This window comes from Epinephelus moara, chromosome 10 (genome assembly GCF_006386435.1).
Source record: "Epinephelus moara isolate mb chromosome 10, YSFRI_EMoa_1.0, whole genome shotgun sequence".
NCBI classification, from domain to species: domain Eukaryota; kingdom Metazoa; phylum Chordata; class Actinopteri; order Perciformes; family Serranidae; genus Epinephelus; species Epinephelus moara.
This window is the reverse complement of record NC_065515.1, coordinates 7,544,245-7,572,149: the sequence shown is the minus strand read 5'-3', so window position 1 is coordinate 7,572,149 and position 27,905 is coordinate 7,544,245. Positions and strand designations below refer to the sequence as shown.

The following is a 27,905-nucleotide window of genomic DNA, read 5'->3' as shown; positions in this document are numbered from 1 at the left end:
TGAAGGTGTTAGGTCAAAAGGTATTTGACCAGATGGTGGCGCTAGGAGAAATGTAAGAGGAACACCAGAGTCATTCAACGCCATCCCCAAAGCAATGCCGTTAGCATGGCTAAAAATAGAGAATGAACACAGCACACAGAGCTCAGATACACCCATGGAAACTTGATATAAACCTCCTCTACATCAGATACCAAACAAATAACCGCTGAGATCAAATCAGCAGTAAAGATTAAATTAATTTATACAGGACCACAGTGAGCTTGTTTATTCTAATGAGCAGCGTGTGAGCTTATATGTCCGGGACAAGTCGTCCAGGTCTCCCCTCTGTCAACAACTCTGTGTGTGCATACTTCAGTGCCGTCCAGAGAATTTCACATTTCACAGGTCAGAGCTCCAGTGGCATGCTCCGTGAACAGGGATCAGGGCAGGGATTTGGAAAAATCCAAAGCCAAATTTGGTACGTCGTGCCTTTGTGTGACACAAAGACATTAACATCAGCTATAGGTGGAGGGGGAGACGAAGTTATAAAAGTCACAGGCTGGTCACTAGGACTGCCCCTATCCATTATGTTTTTCTTGACTAATCTTGACTAATATATCTTTAGATTCGATTAATATAACAATAATTTTATAAAATAAAGATTTAAAACCTGTCTCATTAGTATTTATTCTTATTCAGTCATCGTCTCTTAGAAACAATCATAATAACGGCACATTTTAAAATTAGTCTTATTTCCACATCACTGCTGTGGTACGATTAATAATAATCGACCCTATTTGTCAGATGCCTGATCAAAAAATTACTGGACCTCAAACTCAGCAGCAGTGCTTAATTTAATCACTGTATCTCAACAACTTTTCCCCGTACAGGACAACCAGTAACTTTCCTAAGCACTTGGCTTCAACTTAAAATGGCTATAACATGGATTTGTTTCATCACTGGAATAATATGCAGTTTAGATAATCACTGGCAGGTGTATTTTTGCCTCAGTGAAGAACTGATAGGATTCACAGACTGTAAAAACACTCTCTGATGTTAGTTTAAGCAGTTTTCTCACTCGTGCATGGCCATTTAAGTAAACAGAAAATATAAAACGGCTGAATAACAATGTTAGGTGATGCATGGTGTCACGTCAGCAGTAGTGCAGAAAGGTCAAGAGACTTCAGCACAAAAAGTAAACAGGACGGTGCTGTCTGACTGCCGATTTGACACAGCACTCCAGGACACTTTTGCTTCAAGTGTCCATAGCAGCTGTTCTCCTGTGATCAGACATTTTAGCCACAGCCATGAGCTGCAGCTCGTTCTCTGGAGGAATCAATGCTTTGACCAGGCCCAGAGGAAGTGAACCGAGCGGAAGTGAGACAATTTTCATAGTGGGCAAACAGTGGTACTGCAATATCCAGGGTCTGCCACATGCCACACTTCTTATTCTGGCACCATGTTGGCTAAAATGTTGGCGACATTCGCACATGTAAACACAACAGCGACATCATACAGTTATTGACATGACCTCAAGTGTTTCTGCTGACCTTGACAGCCTCACTGCATAATTTAGGAATGTATCAACAGACAGACACATACTTATTAATATACAGACAGGTTATGTTCCCTACCTTCTGATATGGCATGTGGTTTGATGATGCAGCATGTGCAGTCTGTATAGATGGCTGTATTTGAAGGACCGTGGCCAATTGTGGATGGGAAAAAAAATTCAAGCTCCTGACAAAACAAACACAAAACACTTTAGAGTGTGTAATCATCTCTGAGTGTGAAGCACAAAGCACAAAGGGCACACATGAACATGAATAAAGCTAAAGCTGCACATTCTTACTCTCGCTGCTGCAGCAAGTGAGTCAGAGCCATGACCAACATTTTTGATGCCATCTGTTCCAAACTGGGCACGGACACTTTGCGGCGCCTCCTTCCGCGCCACAGCAGGGTCTGCAGGTCCCAGGAGCCTCCTCCAGATAGACATGGCCTCATCACCCATCAGCTCCATGGCAACCACAGGGCCCGAGGACACGAACTGCACCAGGTTACTGCAAAATGGAGCAACGATGGAATAACCCATTAATACAAGTGGAATTCCTGCGAGCAGAAGGTCAGCTGTGTTAATTGTGTTCAAATGTCACTACAGTGTCATTAAGATCAATGTCACAGGTTCTGTTAATGATAACGACCGGCTACCAGAGGTGTTTTCTGTTAGCTCACACCTGCTCAAAACTGGCAAATCATTTACAGGCACTTACTTGAAGAAAGGCTTTGACTGATGTTCTGCATAAAAGTCTGCCGCTTGCCTCCTGTGATGTAAGAAAACCATAAAACAATTAAGTTAATGAGTGGCCACATTATCTAAGGTATACTATGTGTGAACTCTACATACCAAACTACCGACAAAGACATTCACAAAGGTCATAATATTTATGTAATTTCTTGCCAGAGTAAAAAGCAGCTGTGTGAAATTTATGCTTTTTGGTGTGCAAGGTTTTAGCTTCTTAGTAGTTTGGAAACTACTCCACACTTTTCTGTGAAAACCCAGAGGACATGTATACTGATGTCAAGTTTTCATTCAACAGTTAAAAATGTACACATTTGCATGATGTCAGCTCACTTAAAGAGGTATTTAACTGCTAAAAGGATGGTCTTATCATAAAACTGGGCCGTCTATGCTGTAAAAAGATGTCAGTAATTTTGACATTGGTGCTGCATGACCAGAGAAAACAGAGGAAAAGGGCTGTGGCATTTGCTTTTGCTCAAGAGAAAGAAAACCAACAACTACCACTGTGCAGTAGGCTGCACCAGACCAAAAAATGCTCCCACTGGTGGTTGACGTAATGCGAGTTCATCCGTTTTGACTCAGAAAACAATATGGTGGCCAGCTGGTAACAAACAGCCTCATATCACAGTTACACAGTAAGCTGAAATATGTTTCTGAAAACATTTAAGGTGAGAAATAGGCACCGCAGTAACAGAATCTTGGTTTACATTTGATTCAGCACTGCCTAAGTTTGAGAAAAAGCGGGGAAAGAGAGGGGCAGCTCTCTCTTGAAGCGCTTCTTTACTCTTCTTTACTATGTCACTAGCTGGACTCCCATTTTGAAGCCTCTAGTTCGGCATTGTGGACGTTGCCATCTTGGACTTTGGAGCCAGAAGTGACCGTATTTTGTCGAATCTGGAGCTGTGGAGGAGCGAGGGGTGGATCTGACTGAGAGGCCGAGGACACTATCGGCTGACAGCCTGTCACTCAAAGTGGCCAGCCCTTAATTATGCACAACTTTTAGCCTCAATAAAATGTAAACAGGTGAGTCATATAAAAATTCATCCCCGTACAGTTGTCATGAACGGGAAAATTAACTATACAGACCAAAACCTGTTTTTGCATTTGGCTGTAAACACGTTTATTTCTGCTGTAAAGTCGGGCATTTTAACACAGGGGTCTATAAGGATTGACTGGCTTCTGACACCAGCCTCAAGTGGCAAAGAACTGCAGTGTTTGGCACTTTCATGTTGGCTTCATTTTTCAGCCCTGGAGGTTGGCGACCTGTGACTCCTCACCCCGGCTAGGGGTCGCCAAAGCTTCAAAGGCGGTGGTGAGACCTTCTTCATTTAAGGGGTGTATGAAAACTTAAAAAAATATAAACAGTAGTCTTATATTTCTGCATTTTAATCATTATTTTGAAGAAAACTAAATGAAATTTCTTGTTTTTTAAGTACAGATTATTACTCATGATATGAACTTTAAAAAATAATTTCACAGGCCACAGTGAAGACTGAACACAAGCTCCATTCACAGAGCCTTCACTCGCTGCTTAACAGCCTCATCTGCAAGGGAAAGCATGCACTTAAAAAAACCAAAGAGTTAACAGATTAATGGCCACGGAAAAGGAAGAGGAAAACACTGAATTTCTCAAAAATATAAGCCTTTTACGTTTGTATGATTGATAAAACAAATAAATAAAAATATAGAGAATCCCATAAAAAGCTCCTGCAAATATCAGGAAAACAGATGCAATATTCACCTGAAATAATCTGGTTAAATCTGGTTATAATTGCTCATTTTACACAAACGTCCTGCAGTTTGGCTTTTGTTTTCACTGCACAGTTTATATGTTGTTCTGTACGGTTATTGTTATACATTGAAAATAATATGGAATACACATAAGTTATGTCACTTAGTCAGGGGTCGTCAGTTTACTCAATGACAGAAGAGGTCCTTTAAGGAAAGAGGTTGGGAACCACTGCTCTTTGTGTCCATGTTGGCTGGGTTACAAAAATGCGGAAGTTCAATCTGTAATTCGAGCATCAGCCCTAAAGTCAGCTGTGAGCAGGGAGATCTGGGCGTTGTCAACATAGAGGGAAGTTCACCACATTTACTCAGACTTACCAAACTGCTATGACACAAAGCGGGTTGAAAATCAGAAAAGTGTCCCTTTAATGTGAGTCATCATGAGAAGTATTTTATCCTGATTGCAAACACTGCAGCTAAAAAAATGTATAACTATTTCTGGACTTTGTTATGTTTTTAATTTATCATATAATGTTATACCTCTACCTTTTTAATACCACATGATGATTTGATTTGAATGATGTAATCAATGCTCAGTACAGGGGTGGGGGTTACTTTGATATGTTGTGTTTTTGTTTATTATTTTTGTCAATTTTTATCATAAAAAAGAATGAGCAGATACTTTTAAGTGCACCTACATACTGTATTTTATATGTTGTAAATACCCAATAAATATATCTATAAAAAATGTACACATTTTCCAGCAGGTTGTAGTATTTGTAGATGCAGATTTTTTATTACTGGCAGTTGGAGAAAGCTTTGAAACAGTAGTCACCTTCATACTGGGCAAGAGACAGTTTTACTTTAGTTATCTATGCAGAGGAACATCGTTGAAAGAACTGCTCAATTTTAATGAAACATGCAAACAATTAATTTTCAACCGAAATATTTCAGAAACTTTTATTGACCTGAATAAATAAAATCAAAAAAATTCCAAGATATTAATGCTAATTAAAATACCACCTACAACTCTGAATTAAACCCGTCATATGCTTTCAAATATTTTCTAATATTTGTCAGATCTAGTGATGGGCGAAAATGAATTAACAAATCTTTTGAATGACTCTTTTTAGTGTCTGGTATGTACCAGGTCAGCCTTTCAAACGTTTGAATACTTGACAATCGTAACGTAGTAACGTAGTGCAGCAACGGCGAGATCGATTACAGCAGACTTGAGCCACTTATGGTGCATTAACATGCTCTATAGATGTTCGTTCTTCCGACTTCGGTGTGTTTATGAGCTTTGAGTTTTAATGTGAAAACATGGACGCTACAAAGAAGATGTGTTACGTTTTATTACTCAGAGTGTTTCAACAACACATTGATAAAGAAATGTAAAGGCCTCATCTTTCAGATTATTCCAACATCACATGAATGCAGCACCAGAGAAGGTAAATGGGACTTCTGCTGCTTCCCCCTCATAGAACGACGGATCCTTGGTCAGTGACATATCTGTAACATCATATTGAGCTTTCCTACATACAAGTCGGAGCTGAATCAATGAATTAAAATGAATATTTAATCTTTATTAGTGTAAACTTATACATGATGACTGGTTATGCACTAAAGACAAGTTTTATGGGGCAGCAGCACGAGCTGCTCCTCCATTGACACTTCAGACAAATCTTAAGACGTACACGTTTTCAATGGCCTTTGGTTGTTTGTAGTGGTTTTAATATTTTAGTATTTTATAATCTTTCCATGTACGTAATTGTTCTTATCTGTGCTATTCTGTTTTATATTTGTGTACATGTTATGTTGCTATATATGTGTGTGTCACTCTTTTAATTTTTCTACAGAAGGGAAATTGTTGTTTTTAAATGTGCCATAGAAGTAAACTTGATTTGATTTAGCTGTTGAACGTGCATGTACTATAACAGAGTCACAGAGACACTGACACCATATTTCACAAAACTCAAAGGAACCAATACTGTGACAAGAATCTGTCTGCCCATCACTACTCAGATCATTTAAAACACCACAATGAACAAACTACAGAAGCATTATCAGCAAAGTGCACCTAGGCATCAAATGTAAAACTAAAAAGTGCACATTAGACTCGTTGCTTCATCTGAGCCTGAGACGAGTTTGATAATATGTTTGCACCACAACTGAGCACCTGATAAAACCGTAATTAAACGCCAACCTTGTCTGCCCCTTGGAACGCCATATGTTCCTAATGTGTGTGAGAAAGCAGAGCCATCCATCTGTTTGTGTGAGGATACTGGCAGCAAACTGCCTGTGTCTGCCTCTCTGAGAAGAGTTTGTCTGATACATTACCACAGTGTGTGATTTGCAGTTTTATTAAACACTCTCACTGGCGAGGCTTCGACCTTACCATGTCAGCGTTGTCATTTTGGCTTTGGTCACAATCAGGTTGGAGGCGTATATCAGTTCAAGGACATCTCCGATCTTGGTGACGACATCTGGCTTTATCACAGCTAGAGTTCTGGAAACATGGGGAGAAAAATAGAAAGTGAGTCATGGCTGACGTATAATGGATGGATGGTGGATGGACTTGAACCTGTATAGTGCCTTTCTAGTGTCCTGACTCTTTTATAGTACATGTCACATTCACCCACTCACACACACACATTCATACACTGGTGGCCGAGGCTTCTAACAATGTGCAGCCTATTCCTCAGATAACCATTCACATCACACTCACACACATCAGGAGCAATTTGGAGCTCAGTGTCTTGCCCAAGGACAATTTGACAATGTGTACTGGAGGAGCCGTGTTCGTACCACCAATTTTCTGATTAGTGGACGACCACAGCCGCTGCTGCTCAGTATTACATATAAGCCAATAAGAGGCAACTCAGGAGAACCAGACCAGAAACACTGTCCCACTTACAGTAATGAATGCTTTATAATGTGTGGGGCTGGGTATCGTACCTCGAGATATACAGGGTAGCAAGTGAATTGTGTCCATAGCACACGGACAAACCAAAGATCACAGAGCTCGGTCAGTCTTGAGGACTTATTCTAAGGGCTGGGCGATATGGCCCTAAAATAATATCACGATATTTCAGGGTATTTTTGCATTTAATAGTTCAGCAAAATAAGATCTACCACCAATTACACATTTAAACAGCTCCCAAATACACAAATGTCCCCTGGGATCTATATTTATATATAAATCAACAGGTGATTTCCTTCTTTCAGTAAAATCCTAAATGATTGTTTTTTTCCCACCTGGACCTTTATGTTCTGCCATTTCTCCTCTAATCATCACGCTGTAACCTGTGACAGGCTGTTATGATACCACAACTATCACACGTTTGTCGAGCTGCAAACGTCACATAGGTTTACATTACCAAAGGTTTATGACAAAATCACTTGATGACACTGACTCCCGTGCGTGCACGGCGAGAGCCGCTGTGCTGCTGCCAGAGGAGCCACTGACTGAGATCCCTCTGAGTGGTAAGTCACTAAAAGAGTCTGAGAAGTCCGGGGCTGTTCACAAAACATTCAGGACGCCACAGTTTATTCCACACTACTGAAGCTGCTCCTCTTTTTGGAACCATCGCAGAGTCGGTAATAATTTGCTTTTGCCATGCTTGTTGTTGTCCTGATTAATAGTACATCAATATGTAAACAGGTCGAAATATCATGACTATCACGATATGAATTTCTTATATGATATCAAAAATTATACCTGTATTATAGTGAATAAGATGATACGGCACACCCCTACTTATTCTTCAAATGTTGCTTGATTTAGATACCGTGTTAGTTAGTTAGCAGTTTCAAGATAAACCACGGTAAAACTTCCAGTGGTTAGTATCACGGTTTCACATCTGAATTATTGTTAAAACTGTGTTTTAAGCGTGCGATGTGGGTTTGTTTTGCTATTCCCTTGATTACAGAGAGAGCATGCAGCAGACAAACCCAGTGATGCTACTGGTCCCTTGTCCCAATCTATAGCGACACAGACATTCGAGCAAGTATTTAAAGAGAGGCTATCTTTAATGTTAAAGGTACACTATGCCGGATTGTCGGTTACACACTTGCCAGCAAAATTAAAAGTAAAAGCCAACCCCAGATTCTCTATGGCATTTTGCCTCGCTATATATGTGTTTTTTGGCGTTGTGTCTCTTGGATGCCTGCTGCTTACGGTCTGGCACCTGGTCGCTCACTATCTTCTTATAAAACCATGACCTCATCTGAGCACTGAGGGGATACACGCCCATAAACCTACCGAACACAGAAAATAAGAAGAAAATACAGGTAGAGGGCAGAGTTGGGGGGGATCCTACATAGTTTATCTTTAATCCATAATGGATATGGTCTTAATATTCTTTTAATGTGTACTGTTTTGGTATCTGTGCCAAAATAAATACATAACAAGTAAAATGACAAATAAAATGTGATTAATCAATATAGTCATCGTCAAGTTATTTAAACACATAAAATCAAAGTCATGCTGTTGCCTTAAAAATCTGATTGACAGCTGATTAACAGCAGATATAACGCATTACAACACATTTTATTTATTTTTAATAATCATCATACTGTGGACTAAGTACAACGTGTAGGAGTGTGCAGTGTAAACAGATCACACCTCTCTATAAATAATGCTAAAATAAAAGGTATGAGCCGCAGTTAGAGGTGATGTAAAGCCGCGAGACGTGTAACTGGAGAGGATCATTCAGACATATCACATAACCAACACAATCGTACCTTTCTTTTTTGCTGCCGAGTTTGTTTGCTGTGTACTGATCTCCGTATTCAATCAGATTCAGCTGCCGTGAGAACACGTTCACTCGATTCCCGACAAACAGGTCCTCTTGATGGATGTCGTCATATTTGGTCCTTCTCAAGAATATCCGCTGGTTTTTTACATCAAACTACAAATAAAAAAACAGACATGTTGGTTTATTAAGCTGCAGACTTGTGTCATTCATGATATGAATGTGCCAGAGAGCATAGAACCCGTGTGCAAACAGTTTTTTCAGATGTTAACAGTGAAAAACATCAGCAAAATTCTATACACAGTAGATTGACAAAAAATACATGATCAGAATAAATACTTGGCCCTTGTATTCTCCTTAAATATTCAGTCAGACTAAAAGGCATAACAAAGTACAGTAACGAATGCATACCATTTCCACCGAGCTATCTTTGGGGTAGTAGAACAGTTGGTAGCGCCGCAGGAGAGCTGCAGTGGGGTCATACCACTCAGCAAGAAAGGCATAGCGATCCTCCTGATAATGTCAAGGAACAGAACAAATCAGAGTAATAAGGAGACACAAAATAACCCACAGCGAGCTTTGAAAGGTCACGTCATAATGTCGCTTTGAACCAGGAGGCTATGATACTGTAACAACTTTTGTGTTTGCTCAAAGATATTTGTGTAGGTCTCAGTCCCTGATATAGATCCAAATAACAATTACCACAAATAAGAGAAGATACACACTGTGTATGAGTTCAAATTATTAAAGTTCAAGTGGCATCTCTGTCTGTGTTAACGGCTCTGTATTTGTTGCTGGATACGAACAACTACAATTCACAGATGCTTTATATAACTCTTCAGCTATGTTCCAATGCACGCCTTAGTGTTTCAGATTTTTGGTTGCACCATCACACCTCATGGTATTGTTTTGATTATGATAATCATCTTGCAGAGGCTTGAAACATTTTTGAATTAGGCAAAGTTACGTTGCTGTGCAGACCTTTTTTAAAATCTGATTTTTGACTGCACAACCACACAACAAAAATGTAACTCTAACAACAACAGATGTAGAACTGATCATTGTGCTGGATAACCTAATTTAGGAATGTTTCAAGTTGCTGCAAGTTAAATAAACACATCCAAATACACCAGTAAGGTTCTTTAAAGAGCGGACTTGAGTGAGATGGCAGACTGTGGTAATAAGGTTTTCACAAACTCAAGGTTAAAGGTTTCAAGAAATGTCTTGTTATAATGGCAGCTTATTTAAAAGCAATGATGTCTGACTTAGAACAATCTAATATCAACACTTGACTGGAGACAGATCTGCTTCTATTTATTTCATCAACCAAAGAGGACTAAAAGCTATGGACATCAATAAATAACTGCCTCAGGTTAATTTGTCAGTTTGGCTTAAACATAATTAAGGTTACTGAAGTGGCAGCTCATTTGTTAGCGTTGTCACCTCATAGCAACGGGGGCCCGTGTTTGACCTCCAGCACTTTATGTGCAGGCGATCCAATTTCCTCACTCAGTCTAAAGTCAGGTGAATGAAAGAAGCCGGTGTGTTTGTTTGTCTCAGTGAAGGACAACATGTCCTTCATGTGTTTCCTTATCTTCTGCTCATTGGTAACTTCAAAAAAGCTCCAGCCCCCTTGACCCTAAATGAGTAATTGAGAAGGTTAACAACCTCCACCTTCTGCTCTATAAAAGGGTGTAAAATGTAATCAGAGAATTTAGATATTGGATGATGAAATAATCTTATTAAAAATGTTTCAATATATGTGTTTATTAACAAATGCAAATTGGTGGTGTATGATACAAACTGGCATGTAAAGGGTTAATATTTAATTAAATAATGACTTCATTTAATCATAAAACAATTAAATAAAAAGAATGCAATTAAAACCCTGGAAGAATTGATCAATTTTTTTTTTTAAAAAGGTCACATATGGCCTTTGACCAAAGTTTTCTCTTAAAAGGGCAAAAGAGTTAAAAAATCATCTAGGAATAAGATAGTTCGCTTAGCGCAAACACAGACTAAAGACATACTGACACATTTTTGATGTTTTACCAGTGAGCTTACCCACTATCACAAGAAAATGGACATTGAGACCAGTGCCACAGTTGCAATATTTGCTCAAGGGCATTTAAGCAGAACAGGTGCTTTTTTTGTCACTTTCGCCACAGCAACCTGCAGCGATTTTGTGAGGTTAAATGAAAACTAACTTTTAATGGTAGTTCACAAGCTAATATCCAGACTGAGACATTTGGTTTCCTTCACACTTAAATGTACTGACCATCTAGCTCTAGTTTGTACCAGGCGTATATCCATGTTCCCAGGGTTCTATGCTCTCCAGCTCAATATCCTTTTATTATGATACACTAAGGAGATCTTTTAAATGGTTTAATATTCTCAGCACTGTTTCTACCTAGGTGAAATGTTCAATATATGCCTCCCTGGGTCTATATGTTGAAATCACACACAGTTTATAGTGTATTGTTATTCTCCTTGAATCCAAAGCATTCAGATTTTCTTCTTGAATTAACAGATCGATAGCGCCACAATGGCTAAACGGATTTTTACTATTCAAAATGCATTTTAAACGTCTACTTGTCTTTGTTGTTTTACATTTTAAACTGCAGAGACAGCCGTCTTGCAACATTCAGAACACAGGACCCTGTTAACATAGTGCTAGTCCTGTGTGTACCTCTCATGTGTCATCACAAACTGGACATATTGACCACTTAACTTGGCATAACACACTCCGCAACTCATGGCAGGCTCGTTATATTGATATCAAACTTATTTAATCGGTAAATTAGTCACAACTATTAACTTTGCACTATAACGTTAAATTAGGAACAGGTGTAAACGCTACAGGCTGAGCTAACGTTAGCTAGTCGATGCTCAACTTCTGGACATTAGCTAGTTAGTTACCACAAAATATTGTTGTAATAAAACGGGCTTTAAGTTGTTTATTAATAAATGTAGCTTTCCATAATGCCGCTATCAATAAAATAACTCTACTAAGTCTAACGTCGTCGTTTAACGGTAACGTTAGGTCAGTTGGTAACGTTAACTGTTATGCTAACTGTTAGCTGTTAGCAAGCGTTTGCTATGCTAACGTTAGCGAACCGTTTTCCGTTTGGTCCGTTAAAGCGTTACAAGTCAACGGTGCTGAATCTCTAACCAACGAATATTGGTCATTGTTGTTGAACAGAGATGTTTTAACTTACCATTTTTTGGACAAATTAACAAAAACTACGTGTTCCGACACTGTTGACAGCTAGCAAACATTAGCCATGGCGGGCTGTGCTTCGTTTCTATAGTAACGGTAGTGACAGGCTGAGGTGCGTTCAGGGTGCATTCACAAACAATGGACATGAATAGAGGAGAGGGGACGTTTAATCACTTCAACTTTCACCGGTGAAGAAAACTGCTGCAGATAATCATTATTTTCAAAGATAACATGAATTATACAGTAAAAAAATGTGTAGTTACACCGTGCTATTAGCTAAAATTACATAAGTGAAAATCAGTGGGGAAATAATGATATCTTGAACTGCAAAATGACCTGATGTTTATAAGCTTTGTTCAAGAAGCAACTTTACACTTCAGGTTTTTAAAAAAAACCCATAAGAATTGACTAATCAAGTGCTGGACTACAATGGACTACAACTCTAATACAACCCTTCACATCTTCTAGCTCTATCTGATTGCACTGTCAAAGTTTCACGTGCCATCTAGTGGTCGTCTGCTGCTATTGCGTTGGTCGGAATTAAGTCAGTTCTTAAAATTTCGAGCGGCTATAAACGCAACATCTGAACCTTTTTACCCGGAACAACAACAGTCTGATAAACAACATACACATGACTTTAGTTTCTGCAGTAGGAGTTTGAACTGTTTGAAAATAGTCTATGTTATTTGCTCTATCCCGTCGACTGTGTGTGTTTAGAGTGAACAAGAGTCTTTGACATAACCTCAGTGTCTTATTTAAGTGTCTCTTGTCTCCATGGGTTCCTCTGCTCGTCTTAGACTTTACATGAATGATAATGGACCATTAATCCTGGATGGTGGACTGGCGACTGAGCTGGAAGCGCAAGGAGCCAAATTACAGGTAAAACATTACAGATAAATAATTCAGATACAGTCACCTGCTTCAGTGCGTCAACTTTGGTCTCTATCAGCCATGGTTTCTCTTTTAAGACATAATCTCTCAGCTGCACAGCTTCCTGTTTACCAGCTGGGTTTTTTAATCATGTAATTTTTAAATCATACAATATAAATAATATGTGTTTTGTTGGCTAAGACCACATTTAGCTCCATCTTATGTAGATATATCCCCTCGTTGATCAATAAAGTTTTTCTGATTCAGATTCTAAATCTGATTTTTTAAAAATACTGAAGATGCCTCAGACTAATTGACCATTATTATTCTTGCAATGTTTGTTTTTGGGTTACAAGGTTAAAGCAGAGTCATTTTGACCTTGTAGAGTTAAACAATCTAGCATAGGAGTTGTGTTTCCATGGTAACAACCAATGACAGTGGTTGTCAACTGATGAAAAAAGAATAAGAATGACAGTGGTGGAAGAACAGTTTACTTACTTAAAGTAAAGGTTACACCACAATAATTAAAATCTAAGTGTGAAAGTGTGTTACAAAAAATGTAAGCACAGAATAAAAGTACTCAGTATGCAGCCAGAATGGGCTCTGTCACTGTTACATTAATATCTACTGTACTTTTGAATTATTAATTATTTTGGATGCAGTGACATGTGAGCTGCATTTTAATGTTGCAGCTGGCTGCAGTAAAGTTAATACTGGGTGTCTACAGGTATCAGATGGTTAAATTTAATGCCTGTTAAGTACTGTTCAAGACACCTTTTAACCAAATTTAGGACAGATTTTTGGACAAATCATGTTTCACTTATTTAAGCATGGCAGGCAAGTAGTATACAGTACATGTGGTCTTTTGTAGAGGTAAATGTTACGTAGGAATATGGTTATTACAGGTAAGTGCAAGTATGAAGTAAAATGACAGTATTCTAGCTTTTTAACGATTTTTGTATTTTAGAAATGTGGACTTTTACACAGAAAGGCTTCACTCATTTTCACAAAAATAAGTTTCCCCGTTAAAGGTTTTTTTGGGGGGAGTTTTTCCTTATCCGCTGTGAGGGTCCTAAGGACAGAGGGATGTCGTATGCTGTAAAGCCCTGTGAGGCAAATTGTGATTTGTGATATTGGGCTTTATGAATAAAATTGACTGATTGATTGATTGAAAAAGAAATTAAAAAATGGATAAATGAAATTAGATAAAATGTTTGTAGCAGTTAAAACCTCACAAATTTAAACTCAAGACTATTTAATGACTGTCGCAACATTGAATTAAAGACATTTTAAGACTTTTTAAGGACCTGTAGACACCCTGAATATTTTAATAGTTTTAAACACTGTTGGGTGTTTTAATTTACTGTATAACAACACATTGTATTTTATATGCTCATTAAAGTTTTTTAAAATATTCATCTGCAAACTAACAAGTAACTACATCTGCCAAATAAATGATGGAGAGTAAGTAGCATTAATTAATATAATTACATGCAGTACAAGTAGCTCAGAAATGTACTTAAATACAGTACTTTACTTTAAGGATGGGAGAAGAAGAATATAAATTAACACTTAGTGCAGATGACGTAATGATAACCCGAACAAATGTAAACACACCGCTAGAATTTTTAACAAAGAAATAGAAAACTCTAGTCTATAATATAAGTTCAACACTCAAAAAACAGAGGTAATGAGGACAATACAGTAATAGGAGAACAACTTGGAAAAGAAGTCAAGAGAAAATATAATTTTAAATGAGAATGCAATAAACTAAAATACTTAGGGATTTTAATTCCAAAAAACTTGGAGGAGATATTTGAAATTAACTTTTTTTTAAATGAACAGACCAGGTTACAGATGAATTAAACAGATGGAAATTATTAAACCTCTCCATTTTTTGAAAAGATTAAATCAATTAAAATGAGTACACTCTCTTTGGAGTTATTTTTCCTCCACTGGAGAGGAGGCATGCTTTTGCAGTTGTTGTTAGATAAATAATAAAACCACTAGATGGCGCCATTGGCCCTGTGCTCACTGACTGTTGTCTGTGACTCTTTCATACCGCCCATATTCCATGTGCATATGTTGGAACATAAGCAAAATAATGCAAATGAATTTGAATTGAAAGGTTGCTTTCATATTAAAAAAAAAATATAGAGAGATATTTTTTTTTGCACAACTGGGATATTTATGAAACATCATGTATTAGGAGACATCTGAAAACTTAATTGAAAAACTGGGATGAATATTTCTCTTATCAGTCAAACACATCTAGATTATAAAGTTAGATTTAAGTGTCTCTGTATCTGTGTGTGTGTGTGTGTGTGTTCAGGGAGATCCTCTGTGGAGCGCCAGGCTCTTGCATACCAACCCTCAGGCCATAAGAGACGCTCATCACAGGTGGGTGCATTCAAAATAATACAGCTGCAACAAAACAGTCTGTCTCCAGCTTCTCACATGAGAGGATCTGCTGCTTTTCTCTGTGTTACATTAAAGTAAAGTGAATAGTTTGGGGTTTTGGAGTGTTAGTCGGACACAACAAAACATTTATAACATGACTTAGCGCTCTATGATATACACCGATCAGCCAAAACATTCAAACCACTGACAGGTGAAGTGAATAACTTTGATTATTTTGTTCCAGTGCATTGTTCTGCTGGGAAACCTTTGGTTCTGGCATTCATGTGGATACCACCTGACATGTTCCAACCACTCAAACCCACCGTCACCATTATATTTCTGACACATTAACAGGTTTCTCCTCAGCGGTGCTGATGTTATCACAACAGTTACGTATCAGGCGAGTATCACAGGGTTCATCGATCACCTGGATGTGAGCTGTGAACGTGCCCGAGAGCTGCTGATGTCTGGAGTTCACCTGGCCAAAGAGACGGCAGAGACATTTGTCTGTGACGCTCGTCCAGCAGGTAGGAAACTCTACAGTGTGTGATGTGTTTAAAGCTGTGAAACACTGCGTCTCTGTGAGCTGTGATGCTGTTTGTGTACCTCTCCAAGGGCAGAGATGTCCCCTGGTGGCCGGCTCTGTTGGACCGTACGGGGCCTTTCTGCACAACGGCTCAGAGTACACTGGGGCGTATGCACAGGAGATGAGTATTGAAGTGAGTGGCTGTCAGATGCTGCTGACATAAGGAGTGACTGTTCGTGCTGTGTGGAGGATTTCTTTTACGTCATATGAATATTAAACTGTCAGGAAAACATATCAGCCAGTCTCAGGCACTCGGCTAATAATCTTTATGGGTGGACTGGTTTATACTGGTCTGTAGCTCTAACAGGGTGGAAGATTTTGAGCTAAGTTAGCCTTTAGCTCTGTGAACCAGACTTCTTCAGCTAACCGTCTACACAAACAGAACTTTTATATCCATCCATCCATTTTCATCCACCCATCCGGGGCCGAGTCGTGGGAGCAGCAGGCCGAGCAAAGCACCCCTCTCCCCAGCAACACTCTCCAGCTCCTCCTGGGGGACCCCAAGGTGTTCCCAGGCCAGATGAGATATGTAATCCCTCCAGTGTGTTCTGGGTCTGCCCCGGGGCCTCCTACCAGTAGGACGTGCCTGGAACACCTCCCCAGGAGGATCCTGATCAGATGCCCAAACCACCTCAACTGACCCCTTTCGACGCAAAGGAGCAGCCCTGATCAGATGCCCAAACCACCTCAACTGACCCCTTTCGACGCAAAGGAGCAGCGTCTCTACTCCAAACTCCCTCTAGATGTCCAAGCTCCTCCCCCTATCTCTAAGGCTGAGCCCAGACACCCCATGGAGGAAACTCATTTCGGACGCTTGTATCTGCGATCTCATTCTTTCAGTCACTACCCAGAGCTCATGACCACAGTTGAGGGTTGGGACGTAGATGGACCAGTAAATCAAAAGCTTAGCTTAGCTTAGCAAGCTTAGCGCCTGCATCACTGCAGAAGCCGCACCAAACTGCCAATCCATCTCACGCTCCATTTTACCCTCACTCGTGAACAAGACCCCGAGATACTTGAACTCCCTCGCTTGAGGCAGTAACTCTCCCCCAACCCAGAGAGGGCAATCCACTATTTTCCGACAGAGAACCATGGCCTCAGATTTGGAGGTGCTGATTCTCATCCCGACCGCTTCACACTCAGCAAACCGCCCCAGTACATGCTGGAGGTCACGGCGTGATGAAGCCAACAGAACCACATCATCTGTAAAAAGCAGAGATGCAATTCTGAGGTCCCCAAACTGGACCCCTTCCTCCCCCCGGCTGTTCCTCAAGATTATATAACTTTTATAACTATATCAAATATGTTTTAAAGGACCAACTTCCTTCATGAGGTAGAGTTTAAGCTCACCACACTTTGCTCCTTTGAGTTCCCGCCAAAAAAATGATGTCACTTCCTGAAGATGGTCTCTATGGAATTGTAGTCTTTTTATGCAGAAGGTGGATAACAAAGATCTTAATCTGTAGAGGAAGCCATTCCTTATAAATATGTGACATATTTTAAAGAAAATATGAGGAGGTAATTCATGGGGAGAGAAATGTTTCTGCACCACAGCAGTGACCTTCTTACTGACTCGTGTGAACTTGTGTTATCATAGTGCATGTTTGGTCGTATTTTCCCGTTGTAGATTATTTGTTGTAGAATTAAGTCACAATCAGTGATCTCAGGCGTCTCTTTTTCTCTTCCAAGGAGTTTAAAGTTTGGCATCGTCCTCAGATCGACTGCTTGGCAGCAGCAGGAGCTGATCTCCTCGCTTTCGAGACAATCCCCAGTATCAAAGAGGCGGAGGCCCTGATTGAGCTGCTCAGAGAGTTCCCAGACTCTAAAGCCTGGCTCTCCTTCTCCTGTAAGGTAACCACTGCTCATCATCACTGTAGTTACTGTGGCTTCCTCGTTAACTGTCGTACGTCGTTTCAAAATAACTCACATTTTTGTGCTCACACCCTGTCAGGATGGGACGTGTATATCAGATGGCAGCTCCTTCAGCGACGCAGTGCAGATGGCGAACAGATGCACGCAGCTGGTTGCTGTCGGAGTCAACTGCTGCTCCCCAGCGCTGGTGGAGCCGCTGCTGCAGTCTGCAAGGTCGCTGCTGAGCCCGGACATGAGCTGGGTGGTGTACCCGAACAGTGGAGAGGACTGGGACTCTGAGCAGGGGTGAGTCTGTGGTCAGGAGATTTAATATCAAGGTCACAGCTTCAGTGACATCATCAGTGTGACATCTTATACAAAAGCAGAGCTATTCTGCTGTCCAACATATTACATTGCTTTACTAAGGTTAAATAATATTGGCTTAACCTTGATTTGCAGCTGTGTTATACACTCACTGGCCACTTTATTAGGTACACCCGTTCAAGTGCTCATTAACACAAATGGCTAATAATACATTATAGGAGCTGTTCTGCATCATAATTTCATATTGTAAGGACTTTCTGCTGATAATACTTTTGTACAGTTATGTTAAATATATAGAATTTTAAATGCAGAACCTTTACTAGTAATGGAATATTTTACAGTGTAGTATTCTTCTTCTACTGCTGACTGTTTCATGTTGTTTTTATCCTTCATAAGGTGGCTGACATCAGAGAAAACATCAGCATCGATATCTGAACTGGGTCACACATGGATGAAACAAGGTGCTGCTTTGATAGGTAAGGTCAACTGTTTTCTCTTCCTTTAAGTTTTGTTTTGTTTTTCTGTTTTTCCTCTGATGAGTTTCTGATGTTTCTTCATCAGGGGGCTGCTGTCGCATCGGTCCCGCTCACATAGCAGCGTTACGGCGAGAGTTAAAAGGAAGTTGCACGTCTCCATCCTCGGCTGTGTGACTGGACTGGAAGCAGTGATTGTGGTGAAGAAAGATGTCTGTTGCAGGAGTTTATAAAAAGATCTTAATTTATTGTAAAATAAATAAATAAATCACTACATCAAATCACACAATGACGTCTGTGTGGGGTCAAAGGTGAACAGAACTGTGAGGACAAACTGTGGCTGTACACAAATCAACATGAAGCTAAACCATGCAGTCTTCACTTTGTGGTTTCACATTTTCAAAGAGTTGTAGGGATTCCACGATCACTTCTGTACAGCTCCTGTCTTTTTAAAAACTGGGATCATCTACGCAACAGTCTCACTGGAGGTTTCACAAAGCACAAACAAAATGTCAGCTGCTTTCACAACACTTGAAACTGGACGGCATTTCCACTGAACTAACCACAGGCGCAACACAAGCCCACTTACCTGTACAATGAGTTGTGGAGGTGTGTCATGTTTGAACAGAATTTACAGCAGATGTGTGGACGTCGTGTTCTCTAACAGCACTAGTGGAATATAATGTGCACTCTTACAGAACCACTGCAGTGAGTTTAACATGAAGTGATAGCAACAAAATCAGATTCAGAGGAATGTGCATGTGATTAGCAGTCGGGTGAAATATAAAATAATCCTGTGGTGTGAACACCTGTGAGAACATCTAATCTCCATCTATTAGTACAACACAGGGGTGGACAAAATAACAGAAACACCTTACAGTGCAGTGGCCATGAAGTTTATACAACTAGAAGTCAATTTTTGAGGCCGTAGTTTGATGTGCTGTCAGGAAAATTGTATTTTTTTTTATATGTTTGTTATACGTCATCATGATTTTTGAGACTTTCCACCTTTATTACAGAACATACAGATGCATTAGCAGCTCAGACGGCGACTATCTGCACGCCTCTAGATTTTGTACAATAAAGGAATACTTCACCTGCAAAATATCTATTTGTGTATTCAGTACTCACCCCATGTTGCCTTGAATTTCAATAGTAAACTGTTTTTCTCAAGCCTCCATTTCACATGGATTCTTCATTCAAATTAAGTTTTTAAGAGTAATTATTATACAAATGATCATTTTGCAGGTGAAGTTTTCTCTTAATACATTGTGTGGAAAACAAACAATAACAGTCTATTAACTAACACACTGCTCAATGGTAGTTTGATGTGGCTGACTTGTGGAGTAGCTGCCGTTGTTTTTGATTTAAAGCAGTTGGTGTATTGTTGGTAGACGCTGGCAGAGACAGAAGGAAACATGTCAAAAATCATGAAGACAAAGAGGAACAGTAGGCAGAACCTCACCGACCCTGACTCTGAAAGATTATTTGATTGAAAGCACTCACGACTACAATATGGCCCCAAAAATGACAGCTGAGTTGAATCCACATCTGATAGTCTTAAAAAACTGTCAAGTACAAGTCTGGTGATAAACTATATTTTTATACTGTCAACAAATCCCATGAAGAGACCAAAACCAACACTGAACTGATCCTGTTACCAAGTGTCTGTGTCTTCAAAGCATGATGTTCCTCTGTCCCACAAAGCACCACTGTTTCAAAAACTACTAAAAACACATCACTGACCAGTGTCAGGAAATCATGGTGCCCACAATGAACTCAAGTGTAAATGCAACTGCTTTTTCGATCTCCATCCAACTATGTGGCCAAAAATACGTAATCACGCGCAAGTTTTTCCAAAACAGCAAGGCAGCAGTGGCTCTCCGTCACGTGACGCTGAAGCTACAGGGCACACGGTGGTCTCCGTCTCATCTGATGTTCCCTCATCTCCCTCAACGTAGCATATTCGTCCTGTCGATTGCTGTCTTTACAGTCAGGTAACAGGTAACAAAGGAAACTCTTTAAATGTTTGTTTCATTTTTTTATGCCAATAGTGTCTTTAAAAATGCATCATATAATAAATACTGTGCATCCTACGTACTTCTTTTTGTATTCTTATCATGACAGTTGTTGACAGGCAGGGGCGGGGCCTGTTTGGTTCTTTGAGCTGGACAGAGTGATCAGATATAAATGAGGACACTGGGGACACTTATTAATGCAGCTGTAAATATAATCAGGTTCAATCATATCTATATATCGAGATACAATCTGGAAAAAGGACACATTGTAACCCAAGGTGTAAAGGGGTTCACTGTTGAACCAATCGCATACACGCCGTCCTGCTGCCACGACTCCTCACTGATGCAGCTAATGTGAATTAATCCCCCGCTCGAAATAGTCCCCGACAAATGCGCTATTTTCTTCTGTTTAAATCTATTCTGCTTATTTAGAGCTGCTATAATTAACGTTTTTATAATCAAAATGTATTAAGTGACAATGAAAATGTGAAAAGGGTCTCTCATAGTGATGAACCTACAGACAGTACCCAAGTCACCCAAATCAAAACCTCCCCTCGGCTTTAAGGGGTTTTATGATGGGCTTCAGCTGTCAGGCTGCCACTTCGTGTTACTGTGTGACTTTGGTGTTTTAAAGGGTTAGTTGGGATTTACCAAAGTCACATAATAACAAACACACTACTTGATCGAGGCAGCGGTAGCCAGGTAAAGCAGTGAAAATATTCTAAATATGGCATATATTACTTCATAAAACCAAACTTTAAAAAATCTAAAGTATCCCTTTAAAGGCGATGACATGTCAGTGTTGTGTTAATGTGATTGTTTCCCCCAAATGGAAAAAAAACAGTTTACGTTTAACAATGAAACTACTGTATATCAGCTATTTAAAGCTTTGCAATTCACGTCCCCAGCAACAGTAAATGGGCTCTGGGCTGAGAGCCAGAGACAGGCCGAGGATCTTGGAGAGCACTGAGAAACAGACTAACACGTTGTTGGTTTTAGTTTTAGCATGAGATTTGTTGGCAGTAAAATATAGAATAACAGCAGAGCTATCCTCTCAAATGTATCTCAGAGCTACTGTACTGTAATATCTGTTACTTAACCCCCTCCCCCTGTATGTCCTGTGAACCTTTTCAGTCTGTGATGTCTTCTTCAAGGTCGCTGTCAGGGGAGCTCCTCTGTCTGTACTCTGTGGTGTTGGACAGACGTTTCCAGCTGGTGTCCTTCTGACTTCCCATACTGTGTGAGCGTCCCAGGTTGGCCAGGCGCTTGGATGACGTCCTCTCCTCCGCCTCCTCCGCGGCGCTCCCCTGGGGCCGCTCTGTGCCGTGTTGGTGGAAGTCGTGGCGCAGGTTCTCCAAGTTAAGAGCCCAGGGGCCGAGCTTCTGCCAGTTCACCCTCTGGAAGGCCATGATGCAGTGCAGGTTGCCACCCACCTGTCAGCCAAGGGAGCGTTCTCTCAGTTAGCCTCTGACCCTGACATGTTAACACAATCAGCAATGTTTAAAATAACAGGTGTGAGGAAGGGGAACCTTTTTGGTTTTGCGGCGCTGAATCCCCCTCTCTGTGTGACGGATGTCCAGGTATTCTGGATTTTGTGTGTTGAGGTCCGTCACAATGTCGAGCCACCTGAAAAGAGACGCTTCATGTTCAGCAGCTGAAATACAGGACACGATCAAATAAGGAAACTGAATGGAGACAGCGCTTACTTTTTACAGTGGATAGCTGGGTGTTTCCTGCTGGGCTCGCCAATGAGGATCCAGTACTCCATTTCATTGGTGGGTAAAGGGCCCCTTTGCAAAGAAAGGACACCACTGATGAGTTTCTAAACTCTTTTCAGGCCGTATCTGACATGTGAGTATAAATATCCAGCCCTTGGAAAACTTGCATTTACCCACTGTGGCCGTACAGTCCACACTCCTACACACAAAGTTGGTTCCACTGTCAAACATCTCTGCCTAAAGAGGAAGTAAACTTACCTGTGCTACTTATTATACTCATATTATTTTCCTTTAAAGGCTAACTTGGACTCTACGTTCCCATGTTTTGTGTCTGAGAGACAAAAGAAACACCAATTTTTTTTAATTGGTCCATTTATACTAGTTTCTAATCCAGACCTGGAAATTACAAAAATCCAATTCCATCATTTCCACACTGTGTAGGAACCCTGTGAACTACTCATCAAAAAATATACATATCAGCAAAACAGCCAGTAATATAAATACTGAACTTACAGTGCAGCGATGGGACCTACCTATAAGCCTTTGCTGCTTTGAGTGGCGTAGCTTCAAAGCCCACTGGGCAGAAGTAGTGGTTCTGGCAGTGGTAAATGTAGGCCATAGACTCATCCTTCAGTCCTTGTGTCAGCTTCATCAACGCTCCTTCAGCTAAAAAGACGTGAGCGGTGATCACTTTTGTTTTGTGTCTGTATTAGCAGACATGCAGTTGAGTTTGACAGCTGGGCGACTCACCTGTCTCTCCTGCTGTCTTGTGTTTCCCGTGCGGCTTGTACAGAATGTAGGAGCAACCTCGCACTCGGAAATTGTCATTGATTTGTCTGAACCACCTGTAAGAACAATGTACTGATAACTGAGCTGCATACATAAATACATACATATAAATGTAGTGTTTATTTTATAGAAACAAACAAGCACTTTTGTTTACCGCATTAAGGTGGCGTTGCCAGTGAAAGGACCGAACTTGATTTCTTCAAAAGGCGGCTGAAAACCCAGAATATGCAGAGCCTCCTCCTGAGAGATGGGCGGCAGACTAGCAATGCAAATAAATACACACTAAGTGTCAGAGGAGCTGCATTTTTACATAGCGTCTGACAGAGGACATTATGTGCTGCTCACCTCCCGGCACCCAGAGTGCTGTACAAGAAGTTCCAGCAGGAAACCAGAGAAGAGATTCCACATGAAGTCTTGTACTGTGGCCGACTGATGCAGTACCTGAAGCACAAAGGATCCCCAGGACATTTAAATATAACAGAATATATTACATTACAACTGTAACACATTTTTCAGTGCTGAGTTCACTTTGTAAAACCTCTCTCACAGTCAGCACAACAGACGTCAGTGTGGACTACTGACTTTTCATTGCTTATAAAATACATTCAGTGACTTTTCTAACTCACACTCAACCAAATTTCTGTGCATTTAAACTTTGTAAATGTTCAGATGCCAGGGCTCAAAATACCACCTACATATTTACTGTAGTGCAGGTAAAATTTGAGCTACACACGTAATTCTTAGCTCTACATGTACCAATGCACGGACCTTTGTACAGACAATATGTTGTGCAGGGCTGCCCACTCTCACACACTGACCCTGACACTCACAGACTGACACATTCCACATCCTTTCATGCCACACGTCCATTTTCTCACATAATGAAAATTAATTTATAATAGATAATGTTGCGATGCAAAAAGAGGACACTGACAGACAAAACAGAGCAGCAGCTTTTGACACATGTCTATTACTGCTGCTATGGTACCAGTGTTACGTCGCAGACTGTTCCTCTGTCGATATGTGTTTCCCCTCCACTTAAACCTGACCCAAACCCTTAGCCCTAACCCTAACCAACAAGGGGGGCGCTACGCGTTAACAGGGGGGAAACGCTATTCAGTGGGCGAACACATTTTGATAGAACACCGGTACTTGGAGCGGCCAAAAAGGATGCTTGCAAAACTTGCATTACTAATAATTTAGTTTAGTTTCCATATTAGGTTTGCTGAACATTGTAAATAACGTTCCTGCTAGTTCCCAGAGGTCATTTCACTGCACATTACTGTACAGGGAAACTCAGCTCAAATGATATGTGTGACATTGAAAATATATTAATTTTTAAACTCTCCTAAATTAAATGAATATGTGTTTTCCTTCTGAGGAAAGTGTCAGTGTAATCTTACTCAGAATGACCCTGATTATAATCAAGTAAAATTTTAAGCTATTTTACTGTACAGATTTTTGGGGTAAGTTAACTCAGATTACATCATGACGCACTGACAATTTCCTCATATTTGAACTGTCGTGCAAAAGAAATGTGTGGGTGGAATGACAAGATGACAAAATTTGCATGTAATTTTAAATCAGAGCCAAGTATTTTGAGCCCTGCATGCTGTTGTGAATTAGAAGACAATATGCTACACTCCGTTATTTCACATCCAAAAAAAAACAAAAATTGTAGTAATTGTACAGGATGATGTGACGCTTCAAGACTCTCTTCCAGTGACAGAGTGGTTTACAGCTCGTCTCAGGACGGAGTCACTTTTCCTGCCTCGTTACTTTCCATTCCTCAACCCAACAGAGGAATTCTGCTCCATATGGAGCTGGAATGTTTATGACCACCAGCCAAATCATCAGATGTCCCTGTTGGACTCAGTAAATGCTGGATGTCTGGACAGTTCTGCAGAAGACTGCCAGGGACGGATCAGGCACACAAAGAGATCCAAGAGAGGAAATTACGTGTAGGGATGGCATTCGACAACTGGTTCCAAATCCCATCCATCTGAGTTGTACACCTCCAAGCTTATCAATTCCCGCATGTTTTTCTGACAGTTGCAAAGCAAAACAATGAGGTAAAACTCAAGTGTTTGCACTGATGGAAACTTGGAACACGGAGGAGTCATGGCGGAGAGGAATCAACATCCCTAAGTTGGCTTCATTTCACAAAGAAAGATGACAACAGTGCTGATTCTTCTAGTAAGAATGGAAACACGAGCAATATACTGAAACATCTTTCTACACAACATGAGCTTAAATTCTAAGAATGCCATGTATTTGACACTACGTATGAACTAATGTTGCATGTAATGATGCAGAACACAGGGTTGACAACCACTGTTTTCTATATTTCTATATCTGTATCTATCCTAAACATATATGTATAGTGAATACATGTAGTTCTATATTGTGTTATTTGATTTACATTAATTCATTTTGTTCACTTTAAATTACTGTGTGCAAACAGGAAATAAGCCTACTGAAGCATTTTGCAGCATTTCTGATTCATCTCTGACATATACTGTTACACAGTGACATAACCATGCAGTAAAGAGGTGCCCTTCTTTTTATAATGCAATCTTAATTCATGCTGAAAAAATATACAAATAAAAGACACCTAAAACTAAACTCAGTGTAGAGTACATAATTGTCACTGAATGTAAAAAGCTATGATTGAAAATGTTCTGGAGCTAACAGCACTCCTGCAGCCTGATGTGAAGCTCACTTCAATGGGTTTCTCTTTTAAACTCTTGAGGCTCTAAATATAACATTACCATCTTCTGAGGTCCAGCACTTTCCTCTGTTTGATCTCCTCCAGCGAGGCATGAGGAGAGACGTCTTGCAGATTTCGGCTGGGTCTGTCTGATGACTTCATCTTCTTGGTGCTGCATTTCTTCACATTGCCTGAAATAAACCATCAGTCAATGTCGGATAAACAAGGGTTGAAACTGTCACAGGCTTCTCTACTAACATGTTTCTTACTTGTTCTTGTTTTCCTGGTGAGCACCGCATTGAAGTCTGTGGTATCAATCTCCCAGGCTAAAATAGGTTTAGCGTGGCTGGAGGACACTTCAACCATGTCACAATCCCCATCTGATCCCACGTGGGCCCCTCCCGAATGGCCAGCACCGAAATCAGATGCAGGTTTTGGCTTCACAAGAGACAGCCCGTCATCCTGCTTGCTCGTGACAACGTCCCTGGCTGCATTTGGGGGACGGTACACGGAGGGAGCCTGGTTGAGAAGAGCATAATCAGAGCAGACCGTGTAGAACTTCTCACGGGAGTGTGTGACCGGGCAGGTCCACGGCAGGTGGAGCTCGGCGCTCGAAGCCCTCCTTACTCTGGCAGCGTCCCGGGCGAGGGAGCTGAGCAGACCGTGTTCCTCCTCCCCATTGGTGGGCCTTTGCAGCCCCGACGGTTCTGCTGGCCCAGATAGGTTTGCTCCTTGACTTTCTGATGTATTAGGCATTGAACAGCCACTTATATGATGGATGACAGAGCTAGCTGAGGCTGACTGTGATGCTGAAGTGATGGCTGGCTTTTCTGGTGATGAAAGGACAGGCATTTTTTAGACACAGATATAAAAGGAAGATGGAGCTAAAGCGACAGAGACCACACACACTGTGCATGCAGGGACATCTGATCACATACATCATTTTGTACTACTGTTTTCAAAGTGGTAACTCTGAAACAGACCTATTGCGGACCTACTTTTATATTCAATCGACAGAAAAGTAATCGGCAACTATTCTGATACTAACTGAATCATGTAAAGGTATACTGCCCACTTTGTAGACACAATCGCCACAAAAAGGGAGAGCGAAAGTCTTCTAGATTCAATCTAATTTGGCATTTCACCTCGCTGTATTTGAGTTTTTCAAGCACTGTGTCTCTTGGATGCCTTCTGCTTGCAGCCTGGCACATGGTCGCTACCTTTTATTAAGCACCAGAGCGCTGTAAGAGTACATGCCCATAAACGTCCCAAACACAAAAATCAAAACAGAGGGCTGAGTCTCTGCAGGAAAACACCACATAATTCTAGCGGGTCACAAGTGGTAAGTGTGAGGGATTACTTCTGTATGAGTCTGTGCATTATTTTCTAGGGAAATCCTGCATGTTATATCTTTAAATAATGATGCCATAAATGATTTGCTCCTTACCTTGGTCTTACATTATAATAAATTTAATGGGAATATTAGTTGGACAAAACGTGTGATGGAGTCATTTAAGCTCTATGATATTCTAACAGGGTTTTGCAATATTTTGAAGACTAAACGACTAATCAAATAATCGAGAAAATAATCCACAGATTGATCAGTAACTAACACAATCGTTGCTTACAGCCCTACCCTCAATGTCCTTGTTCTAACTTACAGCCACATTAGACAGCATCACACAAATATTACCTTTAACCTCTAATAAGTCACCTATTACGAACAGAGCCTCTTTAATACCCGGCTGTAGGAAGCTGCGCGGTTATTGAACATTAACTAACATTTCACCTGTGCAGCCGCTGTAACCGAGACGAGCACGCAGCTCCAGCTATCAGTGCTGCACGGTATTGTAGTTAGCAGATGTAAACACGCCCAGCTGGTCCGTTATTCTTTCCCATCATACCTCGTGAGAAGGCTCAGAGCCAGACGGGGGTGGAAACCGGCTAAACGTCAAGCTAACCACACATCACTCCACACAGGTGCACATTACCGCCGGACATGTTAGAAATGAGCGATAATAAATCCCAAACGTCGTCCTCCTGACCCGTATCTTCTTCCTGTGCAGGTTTACAGGACCGTACCATTCTGAGAGCCAACCGGGGTGTCCGAAAATATTAAAGCTGTATTACAACATTAAAACACTCGCGTCAACACTGTAGACAAACACAAAAGTAATATTGCC

At 40.6% G+C, this 27,905-nt stretch overlaps 3 protein-coding genes across 5 annotated transcripts in view; 1 reads left to right on the top strand and 2 right to left on the bottom strand.

The window, feature by feature from the left end:
- Positions 1-12,092, bottom strand: part of nme7 (NME/NM23 family member 7) — a 34,203-nt gene extending 22,111 nt beyond the window's left edge. The window contains exons 1-7 of the mRNA XM_050054589.1: positions 11,982-12,092; positions 9,175-9,276; positions 8,753-8,919; positions 6,405-6,515; positions 2,250-2,300; positions 1,832-2,039; positions 1,614-1,719 (exon numbers count right to left, since the gene is read on the bottom strand). Coding sequence (XP_049910546.1) covers positions 1,614-1,719; positions 1,832-2,039; positions 2,250-2,300; positions 6,405-6,515; positions 8,753-8,919; positions 9,175-9,276; positions 11,982-11,984 — 748 coding nt within the window. The 5' untranslated portion in view covers positions 11,985-12,092. The remainder of the gene's footprint in view (positions 1-1,613; positions 1,720-1,831; positions 2,040-2,249; positions 2,301-6,404; positions 6,516-8,752; positions 8,920-9,174; positions 9,277-11,981) is intronic.
- A 484-nt stretch (positions 12,093-12,576) lies between these two features.
- Positions 12,577-18,807, top strand: zgc:172121 (uncharacterized protein LOC337599 homolog). The gene is made up of 8 exons (XM_050054590.1): positions 12,577-12,862; positions 15,186-15,253; positions 15,608-15,780; positions 15,869-15,972; positions 17,529-17,690; positions 17,791-17,996; positions 18,411-18,490; positions 18,576-18,807. The coding sequence occupies exons 1-8, from the start codon at positions 12,758-12,760 to the stop codon at positions 18,662-18,664; spliced, it is 987 nt and encodes a 328-aa protein (XP_049910547.1). The 5' UTR covers positions 12,577-12,757; the 3' UTR covers positions 18,665-18,807.
- A 2,818-nt stretch (positions 18,808-21,625) lies between these two features.
- Positions 21,626-27,833, bottom strand: LOC126396470 (basic immunoglobulin-like variable motif-containing protein). 3 transcript variants are annotated; one of them, XM_050054582.1, is made up of 10 exons: positions 27,505-27,833; positions 25,992-26,552; positions 25,784-25,913; positions 23,358-23,453; positions 23,167-23,271; positions 22,974-23,068; positions 22,757-22,889; positions 22,212-22,295; positions 22,035-22,131; positions 21,626-21,938 (listed from the first exon to the last, which is right to left on the bottom strand). In XM_050054582.1, exons 2-10 carry the CDS (start codon positions 26,476-26,478, stop codon positions 21,636-21,638), a joined length of 1,530 nt encoding a protein of 509 aa, XP_049910539.1. In that variant the 5' UTR covers positions 26,479-26,552; positions 27,505-27,833; the 3' UTR covers positions 21,626-21,635. The 3 variants fall into 3 exon arrangements, with proteins under 3 accessions (XP_049910539.1, XP_049910537.1, XP_049910538.1); XM_050054580.1 differs by having other exon boundaries at positions 27,512-27,833; XM_050054581.1 differs by having other exon boundaries at positions 27,627-27,833.
- Between the last annotated feature and the right edge of the window lie 72 nt (positions 27,834-27,905).